The sequence below is a fragment of the Equus quagga genome, chromosome 7 (genome assembly GCF_021613505.1).
Source record: "Equus quagga isolate Etosha38 chromosome 7, UCLA_HA_Equagga_1.0, whole genome shotgun sequence".
NCBI classification, from domain to species: domain Eukaryota; kingdom Metazoa; phylum Chordata; class Mammalia; order Perissodactyla; family Equidae; genus Equus; species Equus quagga.
In genome coordinates, this window is record NC_060273.1 from 6142472 (window position 1) to 6167229 (window position 24758).

At 44.2% G+C, this 24758-nt stretch overlaps 1 protein-coding gene across 11 annotated transcripts in view; it reads left to right on the top strand.

Moving 5' to 3' along the window:
* The window catches only part of RBFOX1 (RNA binding fox-1 homolog 1), a 1010377-nt gene that overhangs the window by 660288 nt on the left and 325331 nt on the right, over positions 1 to 24758 (top strand). For 2 of the 11 annotated variants that reach the window (XM_046668737.1, XM_046668732.1), the window contains exon 1: positions 14514 to 14798. The exons of 8 other annotated variants lie outside the window; for them this stretch is intronic. In XM_046668737.1, the coding sequence (XP_046524693.1) occupies positions 14712 to 14798 (87 nt within the window). In that variant the 5' untranslated portion in view covers positions 14514 to 14711. Of the gene's footprint in view, positions 1 to 14513; positions 14799 to 15266; positions 15460 to 24758 lie in introns of those variants that run through there. One more of the 11 variants, XM_046668740.1, reaches the window with a different exon arrangement.

Below are 24758 nucleotides of genomic sequence, written 5' to 3' on the forward strand. Positions count from 1 at the left end.
TTACATATTACATAAGACATTGTCAGCTCACACATGAGACAGACTTTTGAGAGTTTATCTGATACTATCAGAGAAGAGAAATGCTGTTTTGAGCCAGTTGTAGAATGTTCCTCATACTTCCTGATCTATTCAGGAAAGACTCATCGAGTCGTCCACAGCAAAGTATGTGACATCCATGATGATTAAATCAGACCTCATCCCCTCACTTAAGTAATTGGTTAGTAATTAATTCACTCCCTCATTCGTTCAACAAATATTTATTTAGCCTCTGCTCTGCCTCAGAAATTGGGTTCATCACTGAGGATACCTAGACAAGGAAACCAACTTCATTTTCTTTCATGGAGCTTAGAAGTTTGTGGGGGAGGCAGGTAATAAGCAGTGATCACAGCATAAATCTATGTTGCAAGCTGTGATAGGCGCTCTGCAAGAAAAGAAGAGGGGTCCACAGAAAATGGTAGGGGTTGCATTCAGGGGAGAAGGAAGCTCTTTCTGAGGAAGCGACATTGAAGCTGAGGTGAAGTAGGAGGTGGGCAGAGAGGTGGGGATTGTGGTGGGGAAGACCATTCATACTGAGGCAGAGAGTACGTGTAATGGCTGCCCCACACCAGGGTGATCTCTGGGGACTGAGAAAAGGCTAGAGAGCCTGGTGTGCAGTGTGAGGCAGGAAAGGAGGCAGACAGGGGCCAGAAACCACAGAGGTTTGGAAGCACTGATACGAGGGGTGGATTTTATTCCAAGAGGAATAAAAATGGAAAAAAATAACCCTGAGGGGCTTTAAGCAGGGGGCAAAAGTGACAGCATTAAGCCTTTAAAAGACCAGTTTGGCTGTTCTGTGGAGAATAGATTAGAGGGGGACAAGATCAAAATCAGGAGCTCAGATAGGAGGCCATGGCAATAATTCAGGTGCACATTGCTGGTCGCTTGGCCTGGCAGTTGACAGAAGAGATGGACACCAGTGAAAGTTTTGAAAAACAAGCCTGATATTCTTTGTGACCCCCTCTCCATCCACCAAAGCTGGTGTTCAGCCAAAGGAGGACAAAGGCAGCACGCTGGAGGGGGCACCTGACGGCTTTGGTGAGGATGGGAGCGTCTCAGGAGGCACTGACCTATGGTATATGGGGCTTCACCGAAGAGAATGACAGGCCGGTCTCATTATATCTCAGGCCAAAGCTCCCTGGGTGTCACTTGGCCAAGAGCTCAGAATGCCAGTCGTTGGTCTGGCACGCCGTTTGGTCACAGAGTTACCACAAACAAAGTTATACCCCAGCTCGGTGGGGCAATCTCTCCCACCTTAGCAACAGACTTCTATCATGGTGAGTGAGAAGTGCAGAGCCAGTTTTATGAAATGTCCAGTGGGCAATGCCTTCACACTTGCCTCCGGTCAAGGGAGCACAAGAGTTAAGTGCATTCTCGTTGGTGTCAGGCAAACCTGGTACTGTATCTTAGAAACATTGCAAATTTTATGGACCTCTGATCTGCTACATGCACATGTCTCTTAACTCTCTGAAGCTTAGTTTCTCATTTGTGAAGTAGAGGTAATAGCAGGATCCACAACATAAGGTTGTTATGAGCATGGCATGGGATTGTTTATATAGTACCCAGCGCAGCCCTCGCAAGTGGAAGGAGCCAATTAATGCTTTTACTCTTGGTGGTGGTGGTGGAGGTGCTGGTGCTGGTACTGATGGTGGTGGTGGTGGTGATGATAATGATGGTTGTATTGGTGGTGAAAGTGGAGGTGCTGATGCTGGTACTGATGGTGTTGGTGGTACTGGTGCTGGCACTGATGGCAGTTGCGATGCTGGTGCTGGTACTGATGGTGCTGGTGCTGGTGGTGATGATGATGGTTGTGTTGGTGGTGAAGGTGGAGGTGCTGACGCTGGTACTGATGCTGGTACTGATGGTGGAAGTGGTGGTGCTGGTGCTGGTGGTGGTGATGATTATGGTTGCATTGGTGGTGAAGGTGGAGGTGCTGGTGGTGATGGAGGTGTTGGTGCTGGTGATAGCAGTGGTGGTGGTGATGGTGGTGGAGATGTGGTGGTAGTGGAGCTAGTGATGATGGTCTTTGGTGATGACAGTGGTGCTGCTTAGAATGCAGCGTGGCAGAATAGTTCCACACATGAGTACCCGACTTTAGGTTTGGTTCACATCTGCCACTTGCCATCCTGTTGGCAAGTTACTTCACCTTTCTTTATTTCAGTTTTCTCAACTGTAAAATGAGAATGCTGATATTTGTTGGCGGTCATTATGATGACTAAATGAATTACGATTGGTAAAAACAAATAGTACAGCATTTGTCCTAATGAACAAACTCTCCCATGAACGTAGAGGGTGTTTGTTAAACAACAAATTGGTGCAGAATGCAGCCTTTTTAAAAAAAAAAAAAAAGATTCTCAGTGGCTTCTGGTCTGCTTCTTTATTCTCAGTTTTGCTTTTCATAGCGGGCAGGAAGGCCATCTTCCTCTTTCCTCCACTGCCAGACCCACCCTCATCTCTCCATGTGTTCCGAATATAACAGGTGTGTGGTGAGCCGGAGTTCTGGAAGAGTGCAACATGAAAAAGACTCCCAGTAATTATAAAAATAACAACGAGGGCTGCTTAGCGAGGTAGGCAGACGAGCACACCACTAGCCAGAATGATAAATAGCGCCTGCAAATGTTAGGTCCCAGTGGGAGTGTGGGAACATATGGGGATAAACCACACTAAAAGTTGGGCATCATTGGTAAGTTTTAAGCGGTTAAGGAAGGCCACTCCAGTGCCAAGATTTTTTGGTTTTTCTTTTTTCTTTTTTTATCCTAATTTTAAATCCTTCAGTTCCCTTTTGTCCCTTTGTTCTATTTTGGTCCTAAAAGGAGCATTCATCTTTGAGGCCAGCTACAGAGTCTCCAAGGAAGTGAGGTCTGGGTGGTAATCCCCAAACAAATGGCCACTCTGGAATCTGTGAATTTTCTCGCTGAGCTCTATTCAGTATTGTTGCGGGAGATGCAAACGAACACAGTCAATATTTTATGGAATGCTGACTTGTTGAGTTCAGCTCTGCGAGAGGTGGGTGTGCAGAAAAACGAGCACCTAAGAACCAACCCGCCCAATAAGTTTATAAGCATTTGTCGAAGGGACCAATAGCTCTCTCTGCCAAACGGTACTTAAAAAGAAGAGGACTGCGGTGGGTTGATTTCAGGTCAGTGTTTCTCTGTCTGGATCTGAATATAGTTGCGAGATTGTGCAATCTGTGTTGTCCTGGCTCTGTAGCAGTGGGATTTCTCTGGAAGGATATTTTGGAATTGTCTGCCACCCACTCAGTTTTTCCTAGGACTCACATAGAAGGGGTCTCAGCCTAGAGGCAAGGTTTGTGATGTGGGCACCTAAGTGTCGGTGCCAACCCCTTAGTAGATTTCCAGGATTCCTTACTTAGCAAATGCATCAACATCCTTGGTAATGCAAAGCATGCAGAGGAAAGGAAATAGGATTTCGAATCAGACAGGCGTGTCTCTGGCTACCAGCCTTTTCACTTCACTAGCCACGAATGATGTCAACTTTCTGAGTTACGCTTTCTCATCTGTAGAATGGGGCTATTACGAGTACCCGTACCAAAGACATTGTTAAAAGACTCAATGAGTTAGTGCCTTTGAAGTACTTAGAATGGTGTTGGCACTTAGAAAGTTCTATCAAAGCATCTGTTAAAAAAATAAGCAAAAGGTATTTCCTATGACTTCCTTTTGTGCATCTGTGTGTGTGTATCTGCCATTCTTATCACGCTATTGAATTCATCTGGAATCTATTAGTTGCAAGAGAAAGAAAACTGACTCAAACTAGCTTAAGCAAATATGGGGATTTATTGATTCATGAAATTGGAATGTTTGGGGTCAACCAGTGGTAAGTAAGTAGTCACTTAAACGCCCAGCATTCGCGTAAATCGAGATGGTCATGCTGCAATATAACTACCATGAATAAAGCTCACCTGCATAAAAGTGGACTCAAGCCCGAGGAATGTTTCAAATGCATTGCTACATTATTTAGAGTGCTCTCCACAACAACCCTATAAGGAGAGTATTATTGCCCCCGAATTTATAAGAGAATGAATTGTATTCAGAGAGGTTAAGTAACTTGCCCAGAGCAACAGAGCCAGGAGTTGTCGAAGTCAGATCTGAACCTAAGCTTAGCGGTTTCCAGAATCTGAGTTCTTAGCTGACATACTACATTGTTATTATAATAAAAAATACAAGTTTGATTTTTATTAGTTGATTAGAGACCAGGAAAAAAAATACTTTTTAAAAATATGTCTCTCCTGGAGGGAATGTAGCAGTGGAATACAAACCTAACTGGAACCAGAGTCACCACTCAAGCTGTGTGATCTTGGGCAAGTTACATAACCTCTCTGTGAATCAGGTTCCCTATCAGTAACACAAGGATTATTGCAGGACTTATCTTATAGTTGTTATGAAGATTAAATGTGTTAATACATAAAGGAGTTAGAAGATGTCTGGCAAATAGTAAATGGTATATATGGTTTGCTGAAAAATATTTAAAAATAGATTGTAATGTAAGGATCAGAAAGGAAATGAGGTCACTCAGGGTGGTTCCTCTTTTGATGTCCTCAGAGTGTCCCAGAAGGACACTGCTAATCTGGGAAGTTGAAAAGCCCAGCTGTCAGAGGCTCTCTGTTGCTACCAGCTGCCTGCCCATGACATCGTGGAGAAACCATTCGCGGTGGTCAGCCCCTTGGCTCGTGGTCTCAGATGCTCAGCTGCACAGCCTGGCACAGCCCCACTCTGGGTCTCTCCTATCTCTGTCTCGTCTGCAAGACCAGACTGCGGGGTCTGTGAAAACACAAGTATAGATTTCCTACCTCCATTCTCCGCCAGCATGGGGTTTGATGGGTGTCCTACCGTGGCTAACACTTGCTCATTGGTTTGATAGTGTGTTCTCTTGCTGGAAGCTGGAGGGGAAAGCTTCAGCACAGAAAAGGAAGGCCCTATCTTTGGATTGCTCATTATTGGTTAAGAGGGCTAATGATGCGTTTGGATTTCTTAGTGTCTGGCTCGTTTGACAACATGGAATGTCTTTACACGTCCGCAAATTATTTGACCTTCTTGCCTTCTTGTAAAACTCACACCTGCCAAGCTGTGGCAAGATTCCTTTGAGTGGCAGGTACCCGTCCTCAAAGTCACGTGCCGGTGAGCATGTCAGGGTGATTCCATCTGGGAACAGTCATCTGAACTGTGCCTGGGAGCCTGAATCAAGGGATTCTGACTCTTTTCATCCCTTTTCTTTATAAAAAAAAAAAACACAGCACATATTAACTATACACTTTAAAATCTGATGGAGATTCAGAGTCCCCTCATGGGTCCACAGGTGGATTTCAGAGGGGCCGTCAACTACCTGCAATGATATGGAAAATTTTGTGAGTTATATGCAGTGTTTTTGGATAAGGGCAAAATTCTCAGTGTGGCATGCAACAAAAATAAGAGTTAAGAACCACCACTTCACCCCGAGAAGAGGCATTAATATAAGAAGAAGCCAAGGACAAGAGAGCCCTGAAGGTTGAGGTGGTACTTCAGGATCACAAAGAAAGCTCACAGGATGATCTCTCAGCAGTCCTTCTCCTGGGTCACCAGCCTCCTCTTTTTGCAGCTCCCATTTTTACTCTTTCCTGGTGTTCCCATGTGACCAGCCCATTTCAAGGAGACTTGGACCTCCTCTTGCTGGGGAAGTATTTCCCCACTTCCTGCTGACTCAGCGGGGTGGAGGGCGGAGGCCAGCCCTTCTCTCGACCTTGAAGTCTCCTCCAGCTGTCGTTACCACTTCGTTTTGTCTTCCTTCATCTCTCATGGCAGTAGTTGAAACTGAGTTAGGGGTTGAAGGTAAAGGAGATAAGGAGGCCACTCGTCTTGAATTTACTCCGGGCCAGCATCTCTCAGAGTATGTTAATGATTGTCACCTGCTAAAAAAGGACTTCTCATAGGAGTTAGCAACCTGGGTTCTGCAGCCCCCAATCAAGGAACGGCTCTGTCATTTACTAGCTATGTTTTCTTGGCCAACTCATTTGTCCATTTTCTTGTTTGTAATGTAACACATGTAACGGAATCTACTTCATAGGGATGTAGAGAGGATAAACTGTGTTAACACAGGTGATGAAATTAGTGCAGGGCTTGGCACAAGTAAGCATTGAATAAGTGGTAGCGACTGTGATGATGCTTCTGATGCTGACAAAGATGCTGATGAAGCAGGAGGAAGAGCTGGGCAAGGAGACAAGGAACAAGGAGCAAACAACTTTGCCCAGGGAGTGACACATGATTGATTCTCGATAGCCGGTATTCAAATAGTAGCAAGACGGATAGATGGATGGATGGATGGATGGGTGGATGGATGGATGAACGGATGGGTGGATGGGTGGATGGATGGATGAACAGATGGGTGGATGGGTGGATGGATGGATGGGTGGATGGGTGGATGAACGGATGGGTGGATGGGTGGATGGATAGTCAGTCATCAAATAAGTTTGGGAAAGTCTGATCAAACAAAGTCAAACAGATTTCTTTTTTTTTCCCTTGTAGGACTTCTCAAGTGCTTTTCTATGCTAATGGGCATCATGAATCCTAAACAGGGAGAGAGAACAAGCTGAATTTCTCTCACTTCTTTGGCCATGGGACTCTTTTTACAATGAAGCATCTCACAAGGCTTCTACTGTGCAGGGAGTGCTTTGGGAGATGCTAGTCCAGGTGCTTAGTCTCTAAGGGGAAAAGGATGCTCGTAGAGCTCAGGCAGTTCAGCTGGTTCACAGGGAATCGACGGTGTGCATGGGATTTTGGCAAAAAGGCCCAGTTGTGAGACCTGGAGACCTGTGCCACCTGGAGTGGTCTCTGTACCCAGCTCCTGCAGGGACCTGCAGCACAGAAGGCAGAAGACAGGGAGGGCACAAACAAAATCCAGGGGGCAGCTGATTATTCATCCCCCATTCTGAGAGGCCCCAGGGAGTATTTGTTTGCTTCAAACAAGGTCAACAAATTCTCAAACTCAGTTGCCGTTCATCCCCAGACAGGTCAGGGGTCGGTTCCTGAAGCATTGTTGATCTCAGCAGAGACGAGGTGCAGGGTTGATATTCTTAGATTTGCTCATTCAGCCAGTCAGTCTGGCTTTCAGAGGAGAGTCAGCTCAAGAAGCGCTTAATGAACCAAGAGGAGCTCGGTGTGGTGCTGCCTCTACCACTGGGGGTTCCAGTTTCTAATGATAATCAGCAGCCTCCTCACTTACTAGACCTACTGGAATTTTCTTTGTGCATCTTCATAACCATTTTGGGGCGGGGGGCGATCGATACCACTGGGTAGGGTGAGGCAGTGTCCTGGGTTCTTTGAGCTACTCTGGTTTCAAAGGCATTACCTTCATCATCCCTTTAAATGCCCAGTGGAATTTGAAACTCTCTTATTTTGTTTTCAAAACTACATCTTCCAGGTACAAAAGCCATGCAGACGTCCCTGTTAACCTCTCTGTCTTAAATTTTGGTTTGGAACATGGAAGAAAGACATAAGCTCTTACACAAAAGGGCACATCACAGGTCGCGTTTGTAAGCACTGTTTTATTTAACCAATCAGTAGCTGAAGGAAGGAAAAGTTTTGATACTCCTGGCTTAGGGGAGGTCTGATTTAAGTCACTCTGATCCTCCAAACCAGCTGTTGTCCCCATGACAAGTACCATCACTCGTTTACTGAGTGTCTGCTCTGAGCTTCAGCTAAACATGCCTGCATATTATTGTTTAAATCTCTCGACCACCCCATGAGGTATGGTTACTAATTATAATCTTATTTCGCTGATAATCTGAGGCACAGAGAAGTTAAGTAATTTGCACAAGAACGCACAGCTATCGATTGATGAAGGTGTCAGGCAAGGAGAGAACATTGATGCCACAGTGAGAACTAATGCTTACTAAGTACTTGTCATTCTTGTAAGGACTTTCTGTGCATCGACTCACTTACACATATTAACTGAAACCAGCCCATAAGAGGGGTTGGGGATGTGGCCGCTCTCCCCAGGATGTGACTTTCCTGTTTGGACTAGTCCTCTGCTAAGGTTATAAATGAGGTGGCTATAATGTGGGGAGTATCTGGTCGATGGCCCAGTACAACCTACCCACAGTCTATGGAAGCTTTTCCTGTGGAACATCTTGCCTCCTTGGTAATCGCCTTGATGCTTCCAGCCTTCCCTCTTCCGGGGGAACTCTCCTGTCCGTCCTCAGCATCAGGACCATTAGCATTATGTAGCATCTCAGGAAATTTCTCTTTGAGGTCCGTGCTGGGCAGATCCTTCCTTGCTGTGTTCTCACCTGCTTGGGATTGGGTTTGAATGCATGTCTGTGGTGAGCGGAGTTTATCAATTTTGGTTCAGGTTATTGTCCTAGGGTGGTCATTCATGATGATCTAGCAGACATTAGGGGCCCGGAGAAGAGAAAACTGGCTCTTGGTAACTCCTGAAGCACGCATTTTGCTGTTTAACCTCAGACAAGTCACTTAACCTCTCTGAGCCGCCATCTCATCCCATAGATACCACAGGTGACTCTCAAGTGTCTGCTGAGCATCTGCTCTATGCCCATCTTATGAGAAAGACAGGAAAACAAGATGATCGAGGAGGAGGTGGAGGAGATAAAATGGAAGCATACTTGAAAGTGATTACCACCCTGCTCTTTACCACCCTGGGACAAATCACTACTGGTCTTCCAGGGGCTTAGATAAGTAGGTTCTGAGTGCTGGAGAAGGTGGGAGGCTGCCTGGAGGACCCAGCATGCGGCTACTTATTGAAGAATGGGGTGTTCATGCAAGCCGTCATGTGAGGGGAACAGGACTGAAGGCCCCAACAGTGACATCGGTGGTGGGTATCAGGGGGGTGTTGGGGATCCTGACTTGACACGAGGATAAGGATGATTGGAAAATAATTTGACAGAGGCTCATTGAAGGCATTCTGAAAAAAAATTAAAAATACTAGCACTTTTTGAACACCTTCCAAGCCCCAGGAACGCCCATATACAGCCTGTCATTTCATGGCAGCAGCTACAGGTGCTGTCCCATTTTAGCCCTGAGGAGACGGGGGCTCAGGGACGAGTAGCTCATCCTAGATCAAATGTTGAAAAGGGTGGCAGAGCCAAGATCCCAACCCAGCCTCTCCAACTGTGAAACAAACTCGTGCTTTTCTACTGTGCCGAGATGCCCCCAGGTCACCTGAGATGACCTTGGAGAGCTGTAGCTCTCAGTGGTCTGGAGACCCCTTATGACCTTTCAGCATCACCTGCACATTTCCGAAACATTCGTTCGGTCACATACTCTCCGGAAGCATTTTGGGAAGCTTTGTTTGTCTAGTCACCATTTTAATCATTGGGTGAAGAAGAATGAATGGCATGCTTCTTTTCTTGAGCCAATCTACCTTCTACAAGGACCAATCACACTTAAAAGAATTAGTATACAATTCTAAAACGATTCCAGAATAGAGATGATGGTGCTGTTAGTTCTGCATGGGGTAACGGGGAAGGCTTTGCTGAAAATGTGCCATTTGACCTAGGCCAGTAGCATTGACTTAGAAGGAAGGAAGGAAGGATAGAAGGAAGGAGGAGAGGGTAGTTCTGCATAGCAGGCAAGTTTTCACGGAGTCTTGGATTCATAAAAGTGTTTGGCAAAGGCGACTTGCCAGTGCGGTTTGCAGAAATGAGTGATTTGTAGAAGGCAGAACAACGTGTATTGGAGGACGAATTGGGAAAAGTAAAGCTGAGGAAGATGATGAAGGGCCTTGAATACTGTAGGAAATTTTCTATTCCCCAGCTTGGCCTGGAAATGGGGTGGTATGAGTCATTAAATAATCTGCATAAATCCAGATTAAGAGATAACTACTGTTAACATCCAAAAGATAAGGAGTATAATTAATATTGTCAGAGAAACACTCTTTTTATGCTTTTTGCTTTGTTTTGTTTTAATGGCCAACAAGTGGCAACTGACAGTGGGCTTCTTTTCAAGAAGCAGGTGAAGAATGGTGGAGAGCATTTCATGGAGAGCTTGTTGTCTCTGGAGGAAGCCCATCCTTCAGTGATTATTGCTTCAAGGAAATCTGGCCCCAAATCTTTAGATCTTCCAATCGTTCAAGAGATATTGCAGATCCAAATTTTACATGAGATGCTCCCATTTAAAAATACTAGTTCTCTTTTACCCAGTGCAGACAAATCCTCCTCCACCCTCGCGTCTATGGACTGGACATGGTCCATGAGGCTGCAGTTGGCTCTATTAGTCCACAGAATCCATAAGACAGAGATTGTTCTTTTCTGAATGCTCCCCTCTCCCAACCTCTAGCCAACCGTTGTATTTCTGTCTTCTTTCCTTCTCTTACATGGGCGGTGCAACTTTGGGTGGCTGCCACTCAGAAGGGCTGGTGGTGGGCAGAGTAATCCTCATGTTAGCTCTTAGGATCTTGAGAGAGAAATGCAGTATCTGACAGCAGGAGAGGAACCATTTTACCCTAGGAAAGGAAAAGAGAAGTCAATAACGAAGAAGGGAATCTCGTCATGGAAGGGGGAGAAAGATGGGAGAATTTTTTTAGGAAGGATAGGTGAGACTAAACTCTCAAAGGCTGGCTAAGAAAAAAGATCTCTTGATGGCAATCCCTAGCACAGGGAAGATCGACACATTTGGCAGCAGGGGGGGTGACAGGAAGGACAAGAGGCAAGTGGCGGGGTAGAGGGAACAGAAAAGGAGTGTGTATTTGCTGTTGTATTGAAGTCTGACTTACAGAGGTTTGCATAAAATTTATGCTCTATATTAAGGGTCAGCAAACCAGGGCCTGTGAGCCAAACCTGGCCTGTTGCCTGTTTTTGTATGACCCTCGAGCTAAGAATGGTTTTCACACTTTGAAATGGTTGAAAAAAATCAAAAGAACACTATTTCGTGACACTTGAAAATGATAGGAAATTCAAATTTCCGCGTTCGTTTACATATTGTAAATGCTTCCATGCAAAAGATGGCAGAGTTTTGAATAGCTGTAACAGAGACCATGAAGTCCACACCTAAACTACTTATCATCTGTCCATTTACAGAAAAAAGTTTTGCCATCCCCTGCCTGTGATGGCCAGAGTGATAAGGAAGCATGGCCCTTCATGTGAATTCCATCCATTTAGGAGACCTACTTATATTTCCTGGCCACTGCCGGAACTATCTCCCTGTTCTTTACCTTCTTCTTTTATTCTGTGATTTTTAAGTTCTTGCAAAATACCATGAGCTTAATCTCACACACTAGACATTGGGGAGCCAATCGTTTACCATGAGCCGCATGCACCGGCCACTGGGGAGAAGAGATACACTGAATGTGGTGGAGGAAATAGATCCAAACAAAACAAAAATCACTGTCTAGTAATACCAGGTGCTTCTCGTTTAGGAAAAACAGAACCCATGGTAGGTAAAAGATGTTCTGTGTAATGGTTGTTATTCATTTTTTTATGTTTTACTATTTCATAAAGCTTCTGGGGTGAGTTTGGAATAAGGATACATTCAATTCATACAGTTTGAAAACTGTGACTACTAGAATCATACATGACCATGATATATAAATATAAAATCAGAATTAGAGAAAATATGAGTAACAGTAGTTAGGACTGGAGGTGGTGAGGACAGGAGGATGACAACACAGGCAGTAAAGGCCAATAAAATGGACAGAGTTGAACCTCTTATTGGGATCTGAGCTTCCTGGCAGTCAAAGTGAAAAGGGTCAAAAACAATTAGCCCTTGTTTTCAGAGAGAGAGGAAAAAGGATATTCATTACTCAGGAACAGCAAAAACTTTTGTGTCATGGAGTTCTTAAAAAGAAATGAGGGGCTGGCCCGGTGGTGCAGTGGTTAAGTTCACACACTCCACTTTGGCCACCCAGGATTCATGGGTTTGGATTCTGGGTGTAGACCTACATGCTGCTCAGTAAGCCATGCTGTGGTGACATCACACATACAAAAAGTAGAGGAAGATTGGCAAAGTTGTTAGCTCAGCAACAATCTTCCTCACCAAAAAAAAAGAAAAGAAATGAGAAAATATCCTCCGAAAAGGATACAGTTATATATTTCTATGTCCTGTATGTGACATAGGCCTCATTTCTCTCCGACAGAAATCAAGCTCTTTAATAAAAACAATATATAATAATAAATAGTAATATATAGTACTATATATTACACAATGTATAGTAAGTAATAAGTATAATGATCCTTTGTATTCATATACCTGTACATTTTCCAAAGCACTCCCACAATTTTGCTCATTAGAGCACTCGTGGTGAAGACTAAGTGAGTGTTTTTACCTGTATTCTGTGTTTAGGAAACTCAGAGTCCAAATGTGTACACGTTTCTGGCCTTCGTGACTGAATCAAACTTTCTGCCTCCTGGTCCAATGATCTTTCCACTTTATACCACCAAAGAGACATAATTCCACCTGACCCAGGCCTTACCAACGTGAGGAACAGCTCTCCCCTCCCAGGAAGCTGTCTCATAGCAATGCCACCGTCCTTCCTGGTAACTTCTCAGAAGCTGGGTGTTGAAAGACATAGTCAAAAGCTAAAGTTAGAAACAGTATCAGGCTGTTAAGTAACCGGGGTCAACTTCCAGCTGTTACTGGAGCTTTCCGAATTGTAACAATGTGGCCTCTTTGATACATGAGAATCAATTACTACAGAGAAACCTTGTCACGATGGCCAAAATTCAGCCTTCAATAATTGAATTCTCTGCCAAACGCTGTCCACTGTCGTTATCTAGAAATGTAATTATGCAGCTAAATCAAGCAACTAAAATTAGTGTAGTGTAAAAACACCTTGGCTATCTAAAAGTGGAGGAATTGACATTTGGATTTAGAAAAAGCCAATAGTTGAATATGTTTTGCGGTGTCTGAAGCTCTCTCAGTTTCCACAAAATCCATATCCTGTGTCCTGTTCAGGCTTGGAGGTGGAATGTGACAAGCGCATGTTTGGTTCGAAGGTGATTTTCAGTGATCCCTGGACCTTGAGCATAAATTGAGTCGACGCACTCCATCAGTTTCACATCCTTGCTCTCAAAATTGTGGAACTCTAAACACACCCACACGTTTTCCCGGTTTGAAGATTAGAAAAGTCACAATTTGAATGTTATCTGTGCCTTCAATCTGAAGCCAAAGATGTGTCTATACCAACCATCAGTAGAAGAACAGGAAACTCACACTAAGATTGGCTGATAGCCTCTTGTATTGTACACATAGGATGTGGTGCCAGGGACTTTCTTTGTCACACACCCTCTGAGCTAGGGTCTATTATTATCTCCGTTTTCCATATGAAGAAACTGAGGTTCAGGGATGAAGCAACTTGTGCAACATCACACATCTAGTAAATGGAACACCCGAGTCACTATAATTCCAATTCCTGTAATCCCATAGGAGTTTGTCTATTACCATGTAACATATCCCAGGCAATCACTTGGGTATTTTCAAAGATCAGAACAATTTCAAATCCATCATGTGTCAATTAGTGACAGGGCCACGTTCTAAGAAATGCATCGTTAGGCGATTTCGTTCTGTGAACATCATAGAGTGTGCTTACACAAACCTGGATGCTAGAGCCAGCTACACACCTAGGCTGCATGGTCTAATCTTATGGGACCACCACCGTATATGCAGAATGTTGTTAAGCGACACCTAACTGTATTGGCTCAAATGTATTCCTCACCCGTAGTTTTGGTGCACGTTAGATATGCCTTTAAACTTTGGGAACAAGGAGCCATCTCTTATTGCTATATTCCATATTAATATATGACAATTGAAAGCACAAAGACAAAGAATGTTTTGTAAAATGTCATGTGAATTTCTATTGCAGAATGAAATACTGTAAGGAGTACAGTGGCCTGGCTAGGAACTGTTCTTGTAGCCTGGCATTGCTTCTTGCAAGAGTGTGACCAAGCAAACAGTTAACGGGTGTCAGCCTCCTTTTGCTTTTGTTACGTAGAACAGACAATAGCACCTACTTCGGAGAGTTGTGAGAAGGAAATTGCATAACGTGTGTAAATAATTTAGCTCATTCTCTGCGCATAGCGCACACTGCAAATGTTACCTGATAGTGTTATTATATATATACTATAATTATTATATATTATTTGCACAAATTGCCCTTTTAAAATTAAAACCAGAGAAAGAGAGACTGACAAACTAGACTGTCTTCTTAGTTTCTTTTCGATCAGTACCAAAGGCTGCCCACATTAACCTACTTAAGTTTTAAGTGGCAACTGATAATCGTATCACTTTACGTTTCTCCATTTTGTCTCTCTAAAAATCCCACGCAGATTTTATTCCTTGCCTTTTGCCCAAATTCATCAGGAAAAGCCCAAATCTCACAGCCTGACCACCTCTCTCTCAGTCTCTTGGTCTCTCTCACTCTCTCTCAGAACTAAATTAATAAAGAGTATTTGGTTAGTCGTGTTAGGCAAGCCGTTCCCAAAATAGCACCTTCCATTTTGGTAGCTTCGACTCTGCAGCTGCTGTGTCTGTTTGTCGTCTGGGAAGAAAACTTTCACATTAAGAGTTGCTGATGCGGATTTTCTCTTTCCCCTCTCCGCGTTGATGAGCGCTTGGCTCCTGACAGAAGCGGTTTGGCTCTCCGCTTGGTAGTTCCGAAGAACTTGGGTCTATAGATTTTCCCCCAACTCCATTGATGTGTTGAACTTCAGAGGGAATAATACCTTCACGTAAAGCATGTTGCCTTCTCAAGGAGTCCTCCTGCATCCCTATGGCGTGCCTATGATTGTTCCAGCAGCCCCCTACTTCCCCGGACTGATCCAGGTAATTCAAGGCCACTGCCAGCAAGCAACTTAACTCCAGAGCGCTCAGAGTAATAATTGGAATTTTTATGGTTGAGAAAGCAAACACTTTTAATACAGGAAAAAGCCCTCGTGTAGTCAGTGGGAAGACAGTAGGAAATCAAAAAGATGGATCACCCTAATCTGGCTATTGACATCTCTCATGGCTGAATAAATGGTGTAGTTGAGCTATATTTGCTTGTATTGATCTGGCTGCTGTTTAACATTCATGCTTTTGCTTCAGGAGGTTGACCAAGGGGCAAAGGATTTGCTCTCCTTCCCAGCTTTCTGAGCGACTCAGTGTCCCAGAGCTGATCATGAGGCAAAGTAACTTATCACGAGGTGACTTGGTTAAGAGCTTTGACCCAGGAAATAGAAGGAGCGTGAAATATGCATTAATTCGTATGTTCTCCTTCACATGAACTGTCTATTTTTATAGAAAGTTCCCCCCACCTGGGTTGAGTGGTGGCGTTGAGGCAAAAAGGAACACTGCATTGATGGTTAATTTATGAAGTTCGGAGATTATTCTGGGAATCCTGTACCAGCTGTTTACGTCTTAATGATGGCAAGAAAGTGGAGGATTGAAATGTGTGTTGGTTTTCCTTTGAAGGTTATTAACTCTGTGCGGGGAGAATCATCGACCAGTAAGATATTTTGGACCTTTGTTCACTTATCATAAGTTTGTCTTTTTAAGCAAATGTTGACTTCTGGGTGTATATCTGAAGCGCTCTGTGGGAAGCACCCATCTACTAGTGACAAAGTCTGAACGCTATAGGAAACCCAGATGGTTTTGTTGTTGTTTGGTTTTCATCTGTTTGTTTGAGAACAACCATTTCTTTGTAGTAAATTCTGTATCTCGTTTCTACAGGAAAGGAAAACAAAATATTTTTAGTATGTCCTTTCATTTTCATCTTTGTGTCCCTCCCCAGCACTGTATTTTAAAATTCTGCAACACCCTAGCTCATTAATTAAAATTTCTGGGGAGGTTTCTGGTCAAACACCCTTTTCCTGTTTTTCTGAATGTTGTCGTTCCCTCCTGTAAATGGTAAGAACTTGGGTGATTTGAGACATTCGGAAGATTCCAAATAATAACAAAACATTCTGTCGTCCCAGATTTATGGCCATTGCTCAGTTTGGAGGCACCTATATTATACGTGAGAAATAGAGGGACTGCTCAGTTTGAAGGCTCCTGGCTGGGGAATGGTCCTTCACAGCATGGAAGTTGTCCCATGTCCCGGCACAGGCAGGCCAGCGTGGCGTGCACAGTCTGAAGTCAGACTCAGTGGCAAACCGGAAGGTCTTTGCTTCTATTGGAAACTTGGGGGGAAGGTCAGCAGTTGGAGTTTTGTCAGACCCTCAGCCGCCCCGTCCGATAAATAATTACAAGCAAATTGTGCCCTTCACTCTATGCTGATTGATGCTGAAATTGCTTTTGAAAGTTCTCATAAGTTCCTGTTATAGATTAAGTGCCGGTGTAGGAAAAATAGCGGCACCCACTGAAATGGGTGAATGTAATCAGGCTTAATGGACTCGAGAGCTTGTTGGGAATTAAATAACTATCGATTTGCTGGAATGTTGCTGTCATTACGAAATGCCACTCTGGACGTATTACCCCAGTGATAGATGAGAAGACGCACAGGCTAGCCGAGAAATTGAGGCGACCCTATTTCTTCCTCTTTTGCGAAGCGTTTGAGAAACGTATCCAGTTATTTTGGGGAGGAACAAGCGATTTTACTTGCAAATCTTAGCCTGATCATATTTTGTTTCCCCACGTGACACCTCTGGTAACTAGTTACCCATAAGTCAGGAGAGCAGTGCAGTGGGGAGCCTCCAGACCAGCTGCTGTGACATACTTCATCTTCTTCCTCTCCCACCCCCATTTCATACACTGAAATGCTATGGATAGGGAGAGACTAGCTTTATTTCTGGCTTGCTGAGACAGGCCATGTTATTTACCCATTGGCATCGAGAAACTCAAATCACTCCATTGCAGACATATTTGCAAGGGCTGGAAAAGTAACTCAAAAGGAGAAAAATTGTAGCACTCACACACACACTCACCTTCCAGCTCTTGCTTCTGATACCAGCTGCCCTGCATCCCAGCAGACTAGCTGAGCTTGCTTACCGATTCCTTGACCTTGTGAGTTTCTTTCAAATTCTTCAAGATGCAAGGGCTTTTCTATAGGGAATTAAGGTGCCACCCACCCCTTAATGAGGTCATCAGCAAGACATTAAAATGATGCAAAATAGAGTATGTACTCCACCATCAGTAGTAAGTTCCCTGTGACTGTGCAAATGAGCCATAGTGCCCACTTGGCAGGGTTCTTCTGTTAGAGTTTGAGATTCCCCTCAAGGTCTTTCCAACTTCAAAAGCCAATGATTCTATGGCAGAAGAACTTGCTTTTTATAATTCAAGTGCCACTTTTTTTTTATTCATATAAGCATTGCCCTGTTTCTGTCTGCTCAGTTAAAGGAAAAATAAATAGTTGACCAGACATTGTAAGAGGCTTTAAGATAGCATACCTTATCCAGCAAAGACAGTGACTGGAGGTGTTTGCCATAGATCTAGTGAAGTTACTCAACACGGTCTGTTGTTCTAGAAGTTGATTCAATAGTTAGCACTGACCCCATCTGCCATTCCCTAGGAAAGCCAGAATCTACCATACTGGATCCCCTGAACCCATCATCTGATGTCTAAACTTATTGAATGCATAGCAAGGTGGTTAGTTTGCCTTCTAGCCTTGTAGAGAATTCCAGAGTGACTATGGAGGATTGAGCTGAATCAGCCTGGACAGTTTCTGAGAAGTAGAAGACAAGAGGAAAAGAGCAATATTACCAAGTTCATCGTATAAACATTGTTCCTTTTCCCTTGGTATAGATTCCCATCTTAGTATCTTTGGATAAAGAGAACCAATGCATGTTCCTATTGAACCTGTTTATTTACTTCTAAATTTCCAGCGATACTTTGGATGATCAATGAGTTGTCTGACTTGAAAACAAAGGCGGTCTGACAGGTCAATTGTCAAATTCATTCCTGAGTCCAGAAGCTAACAAGAGGACTTAGTCAAGCCATGGACCATGGCCACAAAATGCCAAATGATATAATCAAAACAAAGGCTTTGTAACTGGTTAGTCTATTTGGTTAGTGTTTAGGTCTAATGAGTCCTTGACTTTGAGTTGTAAGTTCAGACTTGCAACCCCTCACTCTAGATGTTCCTTCAAAAGATATGCTGTTTGACCATACACGCTAGATCATTCTCCATACTGGGACAAATAATTCCCATCTCATTCAGGTTTTACAGATAATGGATCAGAAGACTATTTTCCTAGATGGAAGACAGTGTAAACTGAGCCACATCCACCTCACCATGCATTTGTTCATTTAGTTATTCATTCGCAACATACATATTCTATATCAGGCACTGTTCTAGGCACCTGGAAAACAAAAGTGATAGTCATAACCACTGACCTGTGGGTTTACACCTAGTGGAAGAGAACACTAGATAAATACAAAACTGTAATAATACAATAAAAGCAACAGGAAAGAATGATACGTAACAATTATTAAGTATTTGCTATGTGCCACTGTGCTAAATACTTAATATATTATCTCAGTTTATTCTCACAATAACCATAAAGTTGAGTAGTATTGGCCTACCTTCCCTTAGCTGTAATTTTAAATTCCAAACACCTCTGAAAATCAGGGGGATTTTTTTGGAGTTTGGCACCAAAACTCATTTGGGAAGAAAACTTGACCTGAAATGATGTGTGGCTATTTTTAGACTTTCTTTATCCCACTTAGTGTGAATATTCATATATTTTGCTGCAGGAATATTTATGTGTTTGATGTCAGGGTTTTGTCCCAGACCCTGCTGAGGGTGTTACGTAATCAGTGTTTCCACTGAACTACCTTTCTGAAAAAGAAAATCCAAAAAAAAAAAAAAATCTGAATTTCAAAATATAGGTGACCCCAAGGTTCTCAGATAAGGAATCACACTCATGCGTTATGACACCCCTTTTGCATATGGAGAAGCTGAAACTGACACTTAGGGAAAGGTAACACGCCCAAGGTCACAAGGAATGTCAGTGACTGAGCTGAGGTTTTGACCAGGTGTGTTGGACCAGAGCCCTCCCTCTTAACCATTAATCTACTGTTGAGGTGTATCCATGGGTGCGCATAGGAAAACAAACGAGAGGGAGCAGGTGGATGTCTCTTAGAGTAGGGAAGAAGGTGTTTCAAAGGGGAAAAAGTGGCATTGAGTTGGGCTGTAATGCATCAGCAGACATTCACTGCGCAGCGAAGGAGAAAGTCCTTGCTAGCAGAGCAGAGAACTTGGGTAAATTCATGCTGTTGGGTGGACACATCGAGGTAGAGCTTAAGCATCTTCTCCAAGCCATCAGCACTGTGGGGTTTGGCATTGTTTAAATACAGCTCTCAAAAGTCAAAAGACATAGAGCAAAAGGAGCCGAGAGGAATCTCAGAAATGGAAGTGCTAAGCCTTGAATCTCTCTGTGTGCCCCGCATAGGAATGGGCTCCGTCATACCCTTCTATGAATCCAGCAGGTGAGTGTTGAAGTCCCTGGATTTGAGTCCTGATCACTGTTGGCCATCCTTTCTCTCTGAGACAGTCAACTTTCTGAAGGCCGAGTGTTTTCCAACTTAAACTTCACCGAGCTACACAGTGGCAGAGAAATGCTGATGAATACTTCTCTGATGTAGATAGCAATGCTATAAAAGCAAACCTCACACTCTGGATTTTGAGGTAGAAATCAGCATCGTGGAATTTAGCAATGTATTTTAGGAGATTTGTGTATACATATGTAGTGATACCAGGAATTATCAAAGTGCTGGTCTTAACAATGGACCGAGAGTAGTCACCCCTGCAGAAAGGTAGAGAAATATATAGGGAATTTGCAAGCCCTTCGGTCACCTTTCTGGGTGAACTTAAAAGAAATAAACTTGTTTTGGTCTCTGGCTGGTAGAGCCATTTTCAGATCTTGCTATTGCTGCCCTGCAATGTTATCTACATGTTTGGAGTATCTGATGATTGGGAAAGAAATCAGAATGGACGCCTGATAAAAATGCCGGTGGTGTCATTTACTTTGAGGCTGCTCCATCTTAGTCACTAAGTGACTTTTCTGTACTGCCAAAGAGGCCATGTCAACAGCAGACTAAATTAAAGAGTCAGGGAGGTGGCAAAGAGAATTTGGAGTCAAACAGGTCCAGGTTGATATATTGGCTCTGGCATTTACTAAGCGTGTGGCCTTGGGCTTGTCAATTAACCTCTCCAAGGCTGTGTTCTCGGCGACAAAATGAAAGCAGGGATACCTGTCTTGCAAAGTAGTTGTGAGCTTTAAATGTGGTTCAGCTCTTCATGCAGCACTTCTTTACTGAGCACCTACTGTATGCCAGGCTATTAACTAGGAGTTGGTGATGAGGCCGAATAGAAAAACACAAGATCCCTTTCAACATGAAGCTTACATCCTGATATTTGGGAAAGATCTGGCACGTATGTATATGTACGGTAGATCTTTATTCTGTATTATTCTGGAGAAAGAGAGAGAGATCTGATAGATGTTTATTTAGGACTCTTCTATCTGGAAGTGACAAAAATCTAATTCATATTGGTTACAGGGGAAAAAGAAAACATCCAGTGTCAGGCACAGTTGAATTCCAAGGCTCTAACAACCCAAGTCATATCTGTCCGGCAGTCCACAGTGGTTGTCTGTACTTGATCTTCATTCACAAGCACACCATGTCCAAGGAGCGGCCAAGGTGGTCCTCAGCAACTCCAGACTTATATCCCAACCCATCTCAGTGAGTCTCTTTCCCAACTGTTTCTGCAGAGATTCCAGATAGCAGTCTCCTTGGCTTATCTTTCAGGACATGCCCACCTCCAAACCAATCGTCTTGACTCTGTTGCTCACACTAGAGCTGGAGGATGGGGCGTTCCCAATTAAGTTATATGGGCTGTGAGTGGAGAAAAAAATGAGTCCTGTTCTCAAAATAGGGTGTTGGGCAGGCCAAAACCAGGTTCTCATTATCGACGCTAATAGTGGAAGCTAATACAAACATTCAAACATGTTTTTTCTACCCTGAACCCTGCTCACACCCTCCCTAGGGAAGAAAGTGGTGGGTTTCTGATCTTAATTACCCTGACTGTCTCTTGCCAGTAATCATATTCACCAGGCAATTGGCTGTCATTTGGTGCATATTCCTTCTCTATTCATGATCAGATGTAGCAAAGGCAGATGTGGCCACTTTATTCGGTGTATTCCAACCTAAATTAATTACAGTAGTGTCTCCCATCAGGGTGTGTTTGGGGCATTCCAACTCTTTTCCAGGTGAGGACTTCATGATCTAGGGAAGTAAAGACAGTCTGACAAGGACTTCCAATAACACCATAACGGGGGCAAGATTGGGTTTCTCAGATCCTGCAACCACATCACTTATCTTTATATTGGCAATGCATACCTCAGTAAGTATATAAATAAAAAACAAAGCCTTCCAGTTATTCAGTTTGAAATGATGAGGACCTTCCATCATTCCAAAGCTCTTGGAGATGCTAGCAATTTGCCCCGTTCTGTTTTATAGAAATGTACTTTTTTTTTTAATTAAAAGATTAAAGGGACTCTGTCAATCTCTTTTGATTAATATCAGTCCTATAAAAAGGATGTGTTTCTGCTGCAGCCATCTGTCATTTTGATCATTTTAAAGGCATGCTATATCAGCAAGTATGCTTTTTATAATACGTTGGCATGGGACAAGCAGAGCTGGAGAGACTTGAGGTTTTCACACTCCACTTTGCTGCTTGAGCGTACAGCAATCTGAGCCTTTGATGGGGAAGCAGACTCCCCTCCCTTTCTTTTAAAGGTTGTTTTGGGTAAGTGCTTTCCCCAGCTGATTTATGATGGAGATACTCACTCCTATTTATGTTTCTCTCCTGTTTAAAGATAGACCCATCACACATGCATCCCACCAGCATGCAGGCAGCCAGCATGGCCACTTGATTAACTGCTGAACTCTAAGAGGTGTCCAGAAACACTGAACTCCATACTCCACAGGTCTTTTCCCCTGGGCAACTGGGACCATTGTCTTCTGCAATGCCCAGTTTCTAGCTTGAGCTCTTCAGGCTTGTAAAAGTAGGAGGCAGAGGCGTCACGAAATTAGTTCATTCATTTCAATAATTATTTGTGGATCATGGGTTCCATGTTGGATTCTCTTCTAAGCTCTGGAGATATCGAGAGGACTAAGACCCAGAGTCTGTCCTTAGAGGTCGCTTAGATGGCTGTGCCATTGGCAGTAGAATCAGAAGTTAAACACAACTGCTTGAAGATAGAACACTATAGAGTCTTAACGCCTCTCATGCTACCCAGTATGAGGTCTTTACCATTGTTGGTAGCTTGGAGAGTCAAGACGGGTTTTTCTACGATTCTAGGAAGATGACTTCCTATAGACAGACTCTCTATCCTTCCCAGATGACGGAGTTTCTGGTATGTTCCAGAGGACACGGGGTATTTTTTGTTTTTGTTCTTTTGAGGGGGAAGGATGACAGCAAGACCTCTGTCACTGAGGCAGTGGCCAGCTCTGCCCTGTCCTCCCTTGCAACTGGCTCAGAGTAACGCAGTGGAGGCTGACACTTCACTGCTATGGGAGAAGGTGGTCTCCCTCAGCTGGTACCTTTTCTTTCACTCTCTAATCCGCATTGGCTCCTGGAGGTGGGGAAGATTTGGTGACCCAGGAGGCAGTCAGCCTGTGCATTCCACGGTGTTCTCACAAACAGCTCTCTGAAGAGCTATTTCTTCTCATTTCATGAGGCAGCACAGTTAAGGATTTAGACCAGGGAAACCTGAGTCTGTCCGTGACTCTCTCCTGGTGACTTTGGGCAAGTTGCTCTCTGAACCTCTGCTTGCTTATCTAGAAAATGAGAGCAATATGCCTTATGCTCTGCTTCCCAAGGTCAATGTCCAGCATAAAAGAGCTCAAAAGGGACCATGCCCAGGCCTTTGCAGTACACCCGTGATGTTATTCAGGCAGCATGACATAATACCAAGGGCTGGGCATTCCACTCAGACCAGTCTGAGTCGGCATCTTGGCCCCTGCGTGATATGGCACTTCATCTCTCTGAGCTTCCATTGTCTCAACTTGACAGCGGGTGATGGTCTCAACCACTTCAAAAGGGAGCCCTAAGGATTTGATGAGATGTGGTTCCTGCAGCACCGAGAGAAGGCTTGCTCATTGAGGGAACTCCATGTGGACGGCCAGCATTGCTGTTGTCATGGTTTTTGCATCATCTCTGGGTTGCTGCTCTTTCTTCTTCACATGGAGACACTCTAGGTTTGGGGAAGTATGGGTAGGTTTGCAACTCTCTGTTCCCACTCTTGATGGAGAGTCCTGATAAACAGGGGCACAGGTTTTTGGTGGGCTGCACAGAGAGGGGTGCAAACAGGGAATGCTGTGGAGGAGAGAGGGATATCCCACCATGGGGTTTGACATCCTTAGCCCGTGGCCTTGGGTAGGGTGAAATCCACACCCTCTCCTACTCCCTAGACTATAGCTTGGGGAGCTGGGGCTCCCAGACATGTACGAAGGACGATGCACAGGTCTCCATCAGGTTGCATCCTTACCCACAGCTTTGTCCACTTGCTCCAGGGGGACACGTGGGGCTGGAACTGGAGCTGGATGGGAAGAGGGGGAGGCAGGCTTTGAAGGGGGAAAGAGAGGCCCATCCCCTGCGCTCCATGTGGCCACAGCCTTCTGGGACAGACTCTTTGGGACCACCCACACCCCTGTTCCTGGCACACTGTGGGCGCTTAATAAATGTTAAATAATAATAGCTTCCATCTGTCAGTGCCCGGTGGCAGAGAGGATGTGTGAGTGCAAGACTGCCGACTGGCACAGGGCAGCTTTTGGGGAGCCTTCGGGGAAAATCGCAGTTCTGAGTCGCTTTGAGGACCTTCCATGTTGAGGTGTTCACCAGTCCTGCTATTGATCAGAATCTGGAAAAGTTCATTTACAATGCAGGGATCCACCCTGAACCCCAGATTATCTATTTCAGAATTGCAGGCAGCTGGGCCCAGTGAACTGCGTGCTTCTCTCGCAATCCCAGGTTTCCGATGAGCAGCTGGATACAGGAACTAGTGTTGACCAACAAGGCAGGGGCTTTGTTGAGGTTTAAAAGGGGTGAAAGATCTGCCCTCTGAACAGATGGCATCGTAAATTCATACTTCTGTCATTTGCTTGGAAGAAACTGCCTACTGGGCTTTTCGCATTTAGTTATAATAAAAACAACAGCAGCTGCTTGTTTTCAGGCATTTCCTATGTAGCAGGCTGTGTGCAAGGCATTTCACCTACAGTATCTAATTGAGGTGTTTTAGAGAGGAAAAGCAGGCGAGCAGGATGGTGGAGGGGTGCGGGCTCTGGAGCAGACTACCTGGTTCATCGCCTGCCTCCACCTGTGTGACCTTGGGCATGCTTCTTCCCCTCTCTGGGCAGCATTCACCTCTTTGGGTGGTAGTTAAAGGACCCAAAACATATAAAGTCCATATCAGTTGCCTGGCACATGGAAAGTACTCAATAAACATAAACCTACGAGCAAGTTTATGTCTAAGCGCACTGCAACGCGACTACAACCGGTGTTGAAACCAACTATGTAACAGAGGACGCACTGAGTGTTTGCTCTCTATAGGAGCCAATGTTGCATACTGGCTACGCGTGTGAGCTCTCGAGAGACCGCCGGGTTAGAATCTCAGCTGTGCCTTCTTGGGGAAGCTCCTAAGTGACCCTGTACTGCAGTTTTCTCATCTGTAAAATGGACATAAATGCTTAGTATGGTCCCCCATAGGATGGGGACAATACCAGAGTTGCTTTTGAGGATCAGATGAGTTATTCCTATAAGGCACTTATAATGGTACTTAGTATATAGCAAGGAACGCAAGAAAA